Source organism: Prionailurus viverrinus, chromosome C1 (genome assembly GCF_022837055.1).
Source record: "Prionailurus viverrinus isolate Anna chromosome C1, UM_Priviv_1.0, whole genome shotgun sequence".
NCBI classification, from domain to species: domain Eukaryota; kingdom Metazoa; phylum Chordata; class Mammalia; order Carnivora; family Felidae; genus Prionailurus; species Prionailurus viverrinus.
In genome coordinates this window covers 111,663,440-111,676,053 of record NC_062568.1, presented here as the reverse complement: position 1 = coordinate 111,676,053, position 12,614 = coordinate 111,663,440, and the positions used below count along the sequence as shown (strand labels likewise).

The 12,614-nt window shown below is 39.1% G+C and overlaps 1 protein-coding gene across 2 annotated transcripts in view; it reads right to left on the bottom strand.

Annotated features, from left to right (window-relative positions):
• The window catches only part of NOTCH2 (notch receptor 2), a 165,751-nt gene that overhangs the window by 20,036 nt on the left and 133,101 nt on the right, over positions 1-12,614 (bottom strand). For both annotated transcript variants that reach the window (XM_047869286.1, XM_047869287.1), the window contains 5 exons: positions 8,320-8,548; positions 7,351-7,552; positions 5,727-5,880; positions 5,184-5,368; positions 3,570-3,702 (listed from right to left, as the gene is read on the bottom strand). In XM_047869286.1, coding sequence (XP_047725242.1) covers positions 3,570-3,702; positions 5,184-5,368; positions 5,727-5,880; positions 7,351-7,552; positions 8,320-8,548 — 903 coding nt within the window. The remainder of the gene's footprint in view (positions 1-3,569; positions 3,703-5,183; positions 5,369-5,726; positions 5,881-7,350; positions 7,553-8,319; positions 8,549-12,614) is intronic.

Here is a 12,614-nt window from a genome sequence, read left to right as displayed (position 1 = left end):
ACAAATTCATAAATTTAATGTGACCACAATAAAAAAAATGCCATAAGGATTTTTTAACAGACAATCTGATTCTAAAATTATATGAAAAAATAAACTATAACCATAGCCTGGAAAACCTTGAAAACAAAGATCCTTAATAATTAAACCAGAGTGGTATTGATAAATTAATGGAACAATAAAGCAAATAAGAACGTCCAGAAAAACACCCAAAAACACATGGGAATTTATAATTTGATAAAGGTACCATCTCAAATTATTGTATAAAAGATCAAATATTCAGTAAATTGTGTTGGGACAAATCAGCAGCCATATGGAAAAATGCTCCAGTATTCTAGTACTTGAAGAAAACATGGGAGAATTCCTTTACAGTCTTAGAGTGTAGAAGGTGTTGCTGATTAGGACTCAAAATCCAGAAGCCATAAAAAAAAGACTGATAATTCCAATCTGATTAAAAATAAAGAGCTCTGGGGGTGCCTGGGAGGCTTGGTTTCAGCTCAGGTCATGAACTCACGGTGTGTGGGATCAAGCCACACATCAGGCTCTGCATTGACAGTGCAAAGCCTGCTTGGCAGTCTCTCTCTCTCTCCCTCTCTCTGCCCTCCTCTGCTCACACACACACACACACACACACACACACACACACTCTCTCTCTCTCAAAATCAATAAGTAAACTTAAAAAAAAAATCTTTCAAAGAAAAAAGAAAAAGCTCTGCATGAAAAAAATCATTAAGAAAATCAAAGACAAAAAATAACATGTTGATAATATTTTGTATCATAGATAATCTCTGTTAAATACTAAGATGAATAATGTAACAGGAAAAAAGGATATAGAGACAAACAGAAACCACTGAAAGAGGAAAACCAAATGATTTGTAGATGAGAAGACATCCAACCTCACACACTGTGGAGAAGCCAGTATGCTGATACACTGCAATTCAGTAGTATGAATCAAAATGCACATATTCTCTAATTCAGCAATTCCATTTCTGAAGATTTATCTACAAATGTATACATGCAAGAAACCCCAAATTCCTGTCACTAGGGCACTGGTTAAATAAATTATGGTATGCTAATAGGGAATTCTGTAGGATGAAAAAGATTACGGAAGTTCTACAAACTGATATGGAAATATCTCCAATTAAGTAAAGAAAAAAAAATCAAGTGCAAGAGGGTAACTAATAATACACTATCTTCAGAGTAAGAAGTGGGGTAAGTAAAAATATCTTTGTATTTGACTTCTACACACATAAAGAAATTCTGAAGGACACATAAAAAACTCTAGAAAGATACACAAGAAAGTAAAATAAAGTGGAGGTTACTTGGTGGTGGGAGAGGAAGAACTAGGTATGGGGAAGGAGAACAGAAGGAGATTTCACCTCACGCTTTTGCTACATGTGTATATATTTGTTGCGTGTGCATCTACATATAAAATTTTGGACCATGTGCATATATTGCCTATTTACAAACTAAATCAAAAACACAAAAGTAAAGAACAAAACCAGTTTGTGATTCCACTCTCACAGACTATCTGGTAATTAGGGACTGCTAGTAAAATGAACGCTGATGCCTCCCGTCAGGAGGGAACCAGCAGTAGTGGACAGACCTGTCAAGTGGCAATGAGCTCAACCTCCGCCTAGAGCAAAATAGCAGAGACAGGAAGAATAGTCAGCCCTTGACCTGGAACTGGAGGTGCTCCCCAGGCCAGGATCCAAAGGTCAGGAGTACTGAAATAAACACAATCTTTGTGATAACTCTCACAATGAGCTTCTAGGATTTGACAGGGTCCTGAGTGTTTACCAATGGACAGAGAAGTCAAGCCGGGAGAAGTAAATACCAGTCTACATACCTAAGCAAGCATACATAGTATGATAATGCAATGAATTGTGATGATAAACTCAAAGAGATCCATACCTACACACATCATAACCAAAAGGTCGTAAGACAGGATTCTGAAAGTACCAAGAGAGAAGCAACTTGCCCCGCACAAGGGATCCTTAATAAGAATTTGGCATTAAAAAACAAAAACCTGGAGGTCAAAAGGAGTTGGATGACATATACAAAGTACGGAAAGAAACAGATTGTCAATAACAGTAGCAAAACTATGTTTAAGCTATCCTTAACAAACAGAAGTGAGAACTTTTTTGCTTTATGAAATGGTCCATTCTAAGACTAACATCTGTAATTTGTAAAATGATTATGGTATAGGACAAATCTTAGTGTGCAACAAATATCCATGTGCTCTCCCACATTCCCAGTCTCCCTTGGAGTTAGGCGGAGACCATTTTGCTAATTCTGGCTGGTGTGCTGTGAGCAGTAATGATGTGCGTCACCTTCAGACTGAGGTAGTGAGAGCTGCTGCATGGCCCTACAAGTGTCTCTCCTCCTCTGCCCTGCAGGCCCTGGAGGCCAAGGGCTTGCAACTGCATATCTAAAATAGAGAGGGAGGTAGCTCAACACACTCAGACTTTGACCAAAAACAAAAACAAAAACAAACGAAAAACATTGTTGTGTTAAGCCAATGAGATCTGAGATTTGATCTACCACCACCAGAATCAGAGCTTGTCCTAAACGGTAAAATTACTAAAAGGAACAAACTAATAATGAATCAAAATCACTTCTACTTCCCTTTGAACTACTGATTTCTAGAGCAGAGAACAACTCACCTTTTCACAGGACAAATTTCAGATATTAAAAATCCATTTCTCTTGAGTTTTCTCTTCCTCTTTAACCTCATTGCTCAATGACTAGCCTATTAGTGGGGGTGCTCTCCTATTTTAATTTAGCCAAATTCTGAACTCAAGGAAGGTAAACTGTCAAAATTCATGAACATAAAGGTCTAAGTGTAAATACTTCCCTGACATTCTATTCTCTTTGACACTGAGAATGAATTTTGCCATTGTGGATGGCTTCAGCATTTTTTTTTTTTTTTAATTTTTTTTACAGGCTGCTCAGAACAGGTAGGGTTATAAGTACACCTCTTCTAACAAACAATATTCCGAGCTCTCTCCAGAAGACTGTTTGGAGGCAGGGGCGATGCTCCATCATTCAGTCTAGGGCTGGACTCCACAGGCTTGACTGCAATTCTTAGTTGTAGCTGTAGTCCATCAACTTCCTCCCTTGGGCTTATGGAAATAAGCAAATGTTTTCATTTCATTCATTCCCCCACCTTATGGAGGCAAAACTTGGCAGGTTTAAACAAATACATAAACTAGTAAATGTGAATTATTTATTCAAGAGACCACTAGTTATTTTCCCTTGAAGCACCAAGAAATCCTGCTAACCAGGCTAATTTTGCTACAACACTGTATCATTTCCACATTCTGTGTTTCACGGAACATCAGATGGCAACAACCACCAGACAGAACTGAGAAGATGGCAACAACCACCAGACAGAACTGAGAACATGAGTCAGAAGATCACAACTAGGCAAGAGACGAGAGAAGGAAATGGCTTGAATGACCAGAATCCAGAACTAAATAGTTAATTTTTAAAAACGTCTTCCACACAAAAATGGACTTATAACTTGAGAAAATGTCCTAGATGGAGGACAGGTAGGGCTGACTTCATACCTCGAGTGCCCGGTGGACAGGAGCACTTGAAATGGTTCACAAGGTCGACACAGGTGCCTCCGTTCTGGCATGGCTGATTCTGGCATTCGTCCACTTCATACTCACAATTGACACCCTGATATCCTGGGACACACTGACAGGAACAAGCAAAAAGGAAGAAACACTGGAGCATTGTTGGAAACAGACCACCAGAGCAAATGAGATCTCAAAGGTTGCTGTATATCTTTGCTCACCCCCGGCCCCCACCCAGCTCTTACACGTTTCTCTGGCACTATCACACGTCCTACCAATCATCCTACACCGGGCCAACTTGCAGCTTACTGGCATTTACATCTTCCAGCTGAAAGGCCACTTTATAGCAAAGGCAAGGACTGAATATTCTGAGGGATATCTCAAGAGTTGCCCCTGCACGAAACTTTCATTCTCCTCCGTGCAGGTTTTTCCATCTTTAAAATACGCATTCCTTGGTATGTGATGAGGACCCTATAACCCAGTCCAATGGTATGTAGTTAACACACTGCATTTACTGACCTCTAGATTCAGGAAACCGCATGTATGTGTGAGAAACTGGTTGAGACAGGGATGGGGTGTGCAGTGCTAGCTAATATGGGGTTTGAGCGATTTCAGGGCTGATTGAGGGAAAAAGACCTTGACCATGAAGTGGCTTTACTGGGCAGTGCTTTGACAGGTTTGCATGTGAGGGCTTCCCTCACAGCACAAGACTATCCAGAGCAGGGAGGAGGGTAGGGAGAGGAGGGCAAGTGAATTCCAAGGGAAGGGGGTAACAGAGAGGGGGCTTACATGTTTGGTGATGTCACTCTATAGCCAAGCCAGAGTATCTGGTCAGAAAGCTCTGAAGGGCAACACTGGCTTGGTGGGGGGTCGTTGGGTACAGTTTTGCAGAATACACAAAACAGGAAGGCTCTGAATGGCTAAAAATCTGCTCATTAGGGCTATTTTTAAAACAACTGGATGTGTAAAAATTTGAGTTTGGCATTGGTGGCTTTTGAACTAACGGGAGGAAATAACTGCAGGGCCAATATAAAGAGGCCATCTTTGGTTCATTTATGAGAAGTAACACTTTTCTTGGTGTTCCTAGGTGGCCTGAACTGGTATCAAATTCAAGTCTCTGGTGTTCTGTTAACATCTTGCTGTAACCATTATCAGCCCAGCCAATAGGAAGATGGTGACATGTTCCTTAAGACACACACTTCCTCAAATATATACATGTAATACTTAGTGTGATGCTACATGGAACAGGCTAAGCAACTTGGGACACACCTCAAAGTGGCTTTTCCTATCTCAGCTGCTATTCAGGGAAGTGCCAGGGGCCACTGAGCTGTTGGCCTGTGAAATGCACTCTGGCAGTGAATGTTGGCTCTGAATCCTAAGGCAACTCTGTGGAATGAGACGGTCGCAGACCTCTATGCTAACTTATTACACAAGAGAACTGAAAGAAATGGTGATCAGTAAACAATGTAATGATGATCGGTTAAAAAAAAATTATAAACTGTAAAAATAAGTCATAGGCAGCTAAATTCAGTATGCTAGGGCTCACAATAGTTGAGCCATCTTTGGGAGGTCTCTGACCTCTGCCTGCTCAGCGCAACTTACCTCACATCTATACCCGCCGATGAAGTCCCTGCAAGTGGCTCCGTGCTGGCAGGGGTTGGACGAGCACTCATCGAGCTGCTCCTCACAGTAGCTCCCGGTGTAGCCCAGGGGGCACTGACAGTGATGCGAGTTTCCAGCATTGATGCAGATGCCAGAGTGCTGGCACAGGTGGTCAATGGACACCCCTAGGAAGCCCAGTACAGGACAGACATCACAGAAAAGCACACAACACATCAGGTTCAGACCAACTAACTGTACTATTGTATAGTTTATGACACTCAGCACCAGATTTATATTAAAAATAAATAAGCTCTGAAAGTGGAATACGCCTTTGTCTCATTTTAAATACATTTCTTTTTGAAACCTCTAAGCTTGTGCCTCTGCCCTTTCACCTTCCGTCTCAGACCCTGTCTGTAGAGCCTTGCCCACCCACCTCTATCTGCTCTTCCCTCTCATCCCATGATAACAATACCTGCTCTAAAACACTGCTAGTTGGCTGATACTTCAGGGAGTGACCCCAGGGCCCAAGGGTGCAGAGCTCACCTCTGTGGAAAGCCGCCACCTCACAGGATACATTGGGCACATCACAGTAAGCACCAGCCCATCCAGACGGACACAGACACCGGGACTCTGCTTTTTCCTGAACGCAAGTACCTTTGTTTTTACATGGAGACCGACTACAGAGGTTCACTAGGGTCTGAAAACAGAAGCATACACGTACATCAATATCCAAATACCAGAAATGAAGAAAATGTCACACTGCATTACTGCATTTTAAGAATCAAAGGAAAGCACACTAATTAAAAAAATTTATATATATATATATATATATATATATATATATATATATATCCCTCACCCAAGCCTTAAAATAGTCCAGTGTTCCCGGTAATCTCATCATTTTATATAGTCTAATTCTTCTGGCTCTACTTAAAAAAAATTGTTACGACAGAAGCTTAAGAATTTGAGGGAGTCTAATATTTAATAGGTTAAGTTATTTCCTAATGTTATGATTATGTCCAGATCTGTGACACCCCCCCTCTCTCCGCGTAGGGCCAGAAAGAAAGAAAGTTACAGCTGTCAGACAGGTCCGTGACACCTATGCTAATCCTGTGGGACAAATCTACATGGGTCTCAATCAAATCTGTCCATGGTGGATATGAGTAAAAGGACTTAAAGCCTGTTAAACCTAAAAGCTGCCACAGAGCTTACTTGGAGGGAGAAAATTGAGCTTATGAAAAATGAGGCAAAGAATATGAGCAGACTAGTCCCTTTCTCCCTAGCTCACATGTGGTGACCTGACCCCTGGGCAGAGCAAGGTCACACTCACAACATGGAGTGTTCATGAAAGAAGGTGCCAGTGGGTATGGGTGGAGAGTTCTCTTGGCACATGTAACCTCACACCGCGAGAATGAACAAAAGCCCGAGGAAGAATGTCCTTCTGATCCACAGAATCAGCACCAAGCTGTTTAATATGCAGTGGTGGTTATTTGCATGACCAATACAGCCAAAGCCTTATGGAAGCGTACCCTGTAAGGCTAGTTAAATTTGGCCACTTAATCCTAAATTCTTTGGAGTTCTGTTATTCTATCATCCCATCATTGTTTAAGAGGTAAAAATAGCATAAAATTAAACATAATGCTGTTTGGTATGTAACCTTGGAAAGGTTACTTTGACCCTTGGGGACTCAGTTTCTTCTTCCATGAAATGGAAAGCTGCCCTAGTTGGCTCTGAGGGGTCCTTCCATCCTAACAGTATATGAAAATGTATATTTATATATTTGAATTTAAAAGACATGTGACTAACTTGGTTTTCAGAATAACACTGCAAGACATGGTAATTATTATCATTATCCCCCTAGAAACTGTATCTGACCTTTAAAGACTATTTTAATTATTCTTTACTTCCCTTTTTGTATTTCCAACATAAAAAACATCTATGTGCTTATTTCCCACGTGTGTTTCTCTGTAGTTCTTGGTTAGCCTGTTACAACAGTATTACGCTTGTTAATCTGTATAATCTTGCCAATGTCACCATTTTGGAATCTACCAGCTATTAGATTTATCTCAGAGACATCCCTCAAGACAGAATTTTCTTTTTTAGGAGGGGTTTATTCTGCTTAGAAGAGAACTGTAATATTCAGCAGAGTGGGATGAAATGTAATTACCTGACAGTTTTTGCCAGTGTAGCCCAAGGGGCAGGTGCAGCGGTAGGTACCCAGGCCATCAACACATACTCCTTCATTTAGGCATGGATGAGAGTTGCATTCATTGATCTCATGGAGGCAGAAGGGGCCAGTGAAGCCCACAGGACACAAGCAAGAGAAGGAGTTAATCCCGTCGACACATGTGCCACCATTGAAACAGGAGCTAAGAAGCAGAGAGAGCAATTCCAGCTATGTAATGTGGTTCCTCACACCTGCTCCTTAAAAAGTAAGGTTCGTAGAAGCTAACAAGTTACAGAGGACAATGCTCCTAAGCATCTTAAACTCCTAGATCTAGTAAATTTTCTTTTTCCAAATTACACCGAGTGCCAGTCAGCTTCCTGGCTTCCTTTCTACAACCAAAAAGCTCAGAGTATTTAAAAGGCTGAGTTTATTAGAGATTCCTAGAGAAAGCGAAGGTTTCCAGGTTTTACCCAGTCCTTCTGTGGTTTTCCATGTATCACATTTCATTTTATCCCCAAGTCAATTTAACTTATAAGAAAAGTGCTACATAAATAGCTCTTGACTCCAGATTTCTTTCTGAAAGAGAAACAGAATATACTTGTTGGAATAAAAAAAGAAAGAAACCACTCAGAAATTACTAAAGAGTGATGAAAAATCTGCGAAGAAACAGGAATTTTTAAATTGTCAGCTGAAATGAACAAGAGACCAAGAGGAGAATGGAACAGAATTATAACTGTTTCTGTTCCCAAGCATTAGAAACAAATGAAGACCCATCCCACTAAGCTTTTCAACCTCTGACCTTTGACCTGCTAACTACACATCCAAAGGGAATCAGGAACGGGGCAACAGGAGAGGACTATGGAATTGGACCCAAATGGACACCTTATTCCTGCCCTGCAATCCCATTACTGTGCTCCTTTCTCCCTTTTCCCCATAAGACACTGGTGCCTCAGCATATGGCTTGCTCACCTCTCAGTGCACTCATCGATGTTGTTCTCACAGTGGACTCCATCAAATCCCGCCTGGCACTTGCAAGTGTAACTGTTGACATAGTCGGAGCAGGTCCCTCCATTCTTACACGGTTCACTCAGACACTCATTCATGTCTGTCTGACACTTATCCCCAATAAAGCCAGGGTGGCACAGACAGGAGAAAGTATTCACTCCATCTACACAGGAACCTCCATTCTGGCAAGGATCTAAGTCATTACACACAAGAATTAGAGCTGTGAACTACAGCATCAATTTCATCTTAGACCTATAAAGATGAGCGACCTGAACTGAATCACACTAATAACAGTAGCAATTCTGCCTTGTCTCTATTCGGACTTTTCTTTACATCTATTTTGCCTTGACTTCTCCATTTACAAAAATGAATTCAGTTAACACTTGCCTGAGATTCTTAACCTGTTTGACAACTGGACTGAACTAAACATACACCACTAACAGTTTTGCAAAATTAACAGTCCTAAAACTTACATTGGTCCCCCACATACTTGCTAATCAAATATGTGCCCCCAATACACAGAATCTCAAAACTATCAGTAAAAATTTTCAAAAGGTCCATGTGGTGATGGAGTGGGTGGGGTAGGACAGGATATATACTAATCAGCCCCCTATGCTGATCTCTCTTTCCTATCTTTTCCCTCTCTCTTTCCCTCCCTTCAGCTTTCCTTTTCTTTCCTTTTCTCTTCTTTCTCTTGTTTTATTTTCTAGATTTAGGTAGAATTAGGAAACATTAAAAAAATTTTAAATAACACATAGCTCAATCTTAGAACAGTTTAGATTCACAGCAATTAATCAACGAATTTTGAGCTACTATCATGGCATGGTCCTCTGAAATACAGATGGCATATAAATCAGAACAAGAAAAATAAGAGGTAGATCTTATTCTCGAGGACTTTAAAATCAAACTGCAAAGACAGGTCACTTACATAAAAGGAGAACTAAACATCAGGTGGGTAATGTAGCCCCTTTTTATACGAGGGATATTTATTACCTTATTCATCTATTATGCTAATTCTACTCTAAGGCCCATCTGTGATCTTTACTGGAAAAATCGCAAAAATCACATTATCCCTTCTTACCCACAGTACATAGCACACAGCTACTGTAATTTCCGTAACATCTTTCAGGAAACTCACCATAATTTACTGGATTATTTTAAGCTAACTGTAAATATTGCTAGTTTTACTTCAAATAGGAAAATTTTTAAGTACTGAAAGTTTTGACTGATGTAACAATTAATGTGGAAAAGGGTTCCAAATAATTTGATTTCAGTCCCTTAAATTTCTCCATCGACTGTGCCGTGGACTTATTTTTCTTCACTATTTGTTACACAATGTTGAATTTGTCTATGTTTTTTTTTTTGTTTTTTTTTTTTTTTTTTCTAATATACTATGAATTTCATGAATGTAAGCACTGGGTTTTTATCTATTTTAGCACTGCCAGGACCTAGTTTGGTGCCATCCATATGATGATCTGAAATTATGTTTGCTGTGAATTAGGTGCCATTAATCTTTAAATTCTTTTTTTTTTTTTTTAACGTTTATTCATTTTTGAGAGACAGAGAGACAGCGCATGAGCGGGGAAGGGTAGAGAGAGGGAGACAAAGAATCCAAAGCGGGCTCCAGGCTCTGAGCTGTCAGCACAGATATGGGGCTGGAACTCACGAACTGTGAGATCATGACCTGAGCCGAAGTCAGACGCTCAACCAACTGAGCCACCCAGGCGCCCCAGGTGCCATTATTCTTAACTCACTGTGATAACCTTGTTTGAAGTTTAATGATTTAATCACCACACAGATAACTGAGCGAGGATTAAGCAGTGAGTACTGATAAGTAACTGAGTATATCACATGCATAGGATGAAACTATTAGAGCTGAGGAAAGAACCAGAAAAAAGTAGGCAGAACAATCCCAACAGTTTATACTAGGCTGAGAATGGCTCATGTCCATGACAGGCAAAATGAAAAGACCTCCTAACTAAGCACTAAGTAGGATCCTCAGAGAGTACCGTTTCAGTAGCAAGTTATTTTAGCCCTAGACTAAAGGCTGTTCTGGACCTAACAAATCCTGAAGAAAAGACCCAAAATGATCAAACTGTTTCCAAATGATCCTTAAACAAAGCTTCAATATATTCTAAAGATTTCTTTAAAGTCTAGTATCCAATAAAAAATTACCAGGCAGGCAAAGAAGAAACATAATTCATGATGAGGATAAAAATCAACAACAGAAACATACCCAGGAATTTCCCATATGGTAGAATAAGTGTGGGGACAATAAAACAACTATGATAAATATACTCTGTATGTTCAAGAAGAAGAAAGCATGAACATGACAAGGAGAGAAAGTTATGAGAAAGACTCAAATCAAACTTCTAGAGATAAAAATACAACGAAGAGAAAAATATATACTGGATGGGATTAACAGCAAACAAAACACTAAAGAGGAAATGTTTATGCGACCTGAAGATAGATCATGATATCTTCAAATAATAAAATTATCTAAAATGAAACACTGAGGAAAAAACTCTAAAAAATAAGTAAAATAGCGTGTTGGTGAGTAGGGAGACAATTTCAAGCAACCTAAAAGATGTATGATATAAAAGTTGTAAAGGGGAAGCAAAAAGGTCTTGAAAAAACAGTAGTTCAATATTTTCTGAATTTGGATCCATCTATCCAAAAAGGTCGATGAACCCCAAACAAAAGAAACATGAAGACTAATGAAGGGCATCATAATCAAATTGCTAAAACTCAGTGGAAAGAAAATATCTTAAAAATAGCCGTGGGAGAGAAAATAACATAGAGAAAAACAAACGTAAAAAGTATTGCAGATTTCTCCTCAGAAACAATGCATGGCAGAAAACAATGGAAGGATGACTGGCAAGTGCTGGAGGGAAAAGTCAACTTGGACTCTACTCCCTATGAAAATATTTTTGAAAACTATGGCAAAATAAAAACCTTTTCAAAAACACAAAAGCAGAAAGAATTAATCACCAGGAGATAAGCACTACCAGAAATATTAAAGGAATTTCTTCAGGCAGAAGGAAAATGACACTTGGTGGAAATGCATATCGATGCATAAGAATGAAAAACACCAGAAGCTGTAAATATGTTGTAACTATAAGAGCTGTTAATTTATTTTTTAAATTTCTTGAAAAATTAATTGACCATTTGAAGCAAAGATAATATTTTGGGGGGTTTATGATATATATATTATATGACAACAATAGAACAGAGGGCAGTAGTGTAAATTTAAGTATACTGTTGTAAGGCTTTTATGTGCTATACAAAGTAGTATAGTTGAGGTAAATTTTAATGAGTTAGAGTTGCATACTGCAACCTCAAAACCACCCCCCCCCCAAAAAAAGATATGCCGGTGAAGAAATAAAATGTAATTATAAAAATGCTCAATTATTCCAAAAGAAGGCCAAAAAAAGAGGTGGGGGAAGAAAGCAAAAAAGAAGGAAAAAGATAAAGTAAAATGTAAGACGGCAAATATTTAACTCAGTCATATCGCCATCAACCATTAAATTTAAGTGGCATGAACACCTCACTTAGAAGACAGAGGGTATCATAGCGAAGAGAAAAAGCAAGACTCAATATATGCTCTCCAAAAAAAACCCATACTTTAAAGACACACATAGGCCAAAACTAAAAGGATGGAAAAAATGCATACTCTAACAATAAACAAAAGAAAAGTTAAGTAGGTATATTAACATCTGGCAAAGGAGGCTTCAGAGTACGAAATATCAATTACAAGGGTTAAACAAGGTCATTTCATGACAAAGGACTAATTCTTCAAGAGGACATAATAATCTTAAATGTTTACATACTTAATATCAGGGCTTCAAAATACATTAAGCAAAAACTGATAGAATTACAAGGAGAAATAGACAAATAATTGTGGCAGATTTCAATATCACTCTGTCAATAATTTATAGAATAAGCAGACAGAAAATCAGGGAAGACCTAAAAATACTATTAACCAATTTGAATTAATAGCATTTATAGAACACTCCACCAAAAAAAAAAAAAAAAAACCATAAAATAAACATTTTTTTTTTAATTTTTAACATTTATTTATTATTGAGAGACAGAGAGACAGAGCATGAGCAGGGGAGGGGCAGAGAGAGGGGGAGACACAGATACTGAAGCAGGCTCCAGGCTCCATGCTGTCAGCACAGAGCCCGATGCGGGGCTTGAACTCGCGAACTGTGAGATCATGACCTGAGTTCAAGTCCGACCCTTAACCAACTGAGCCA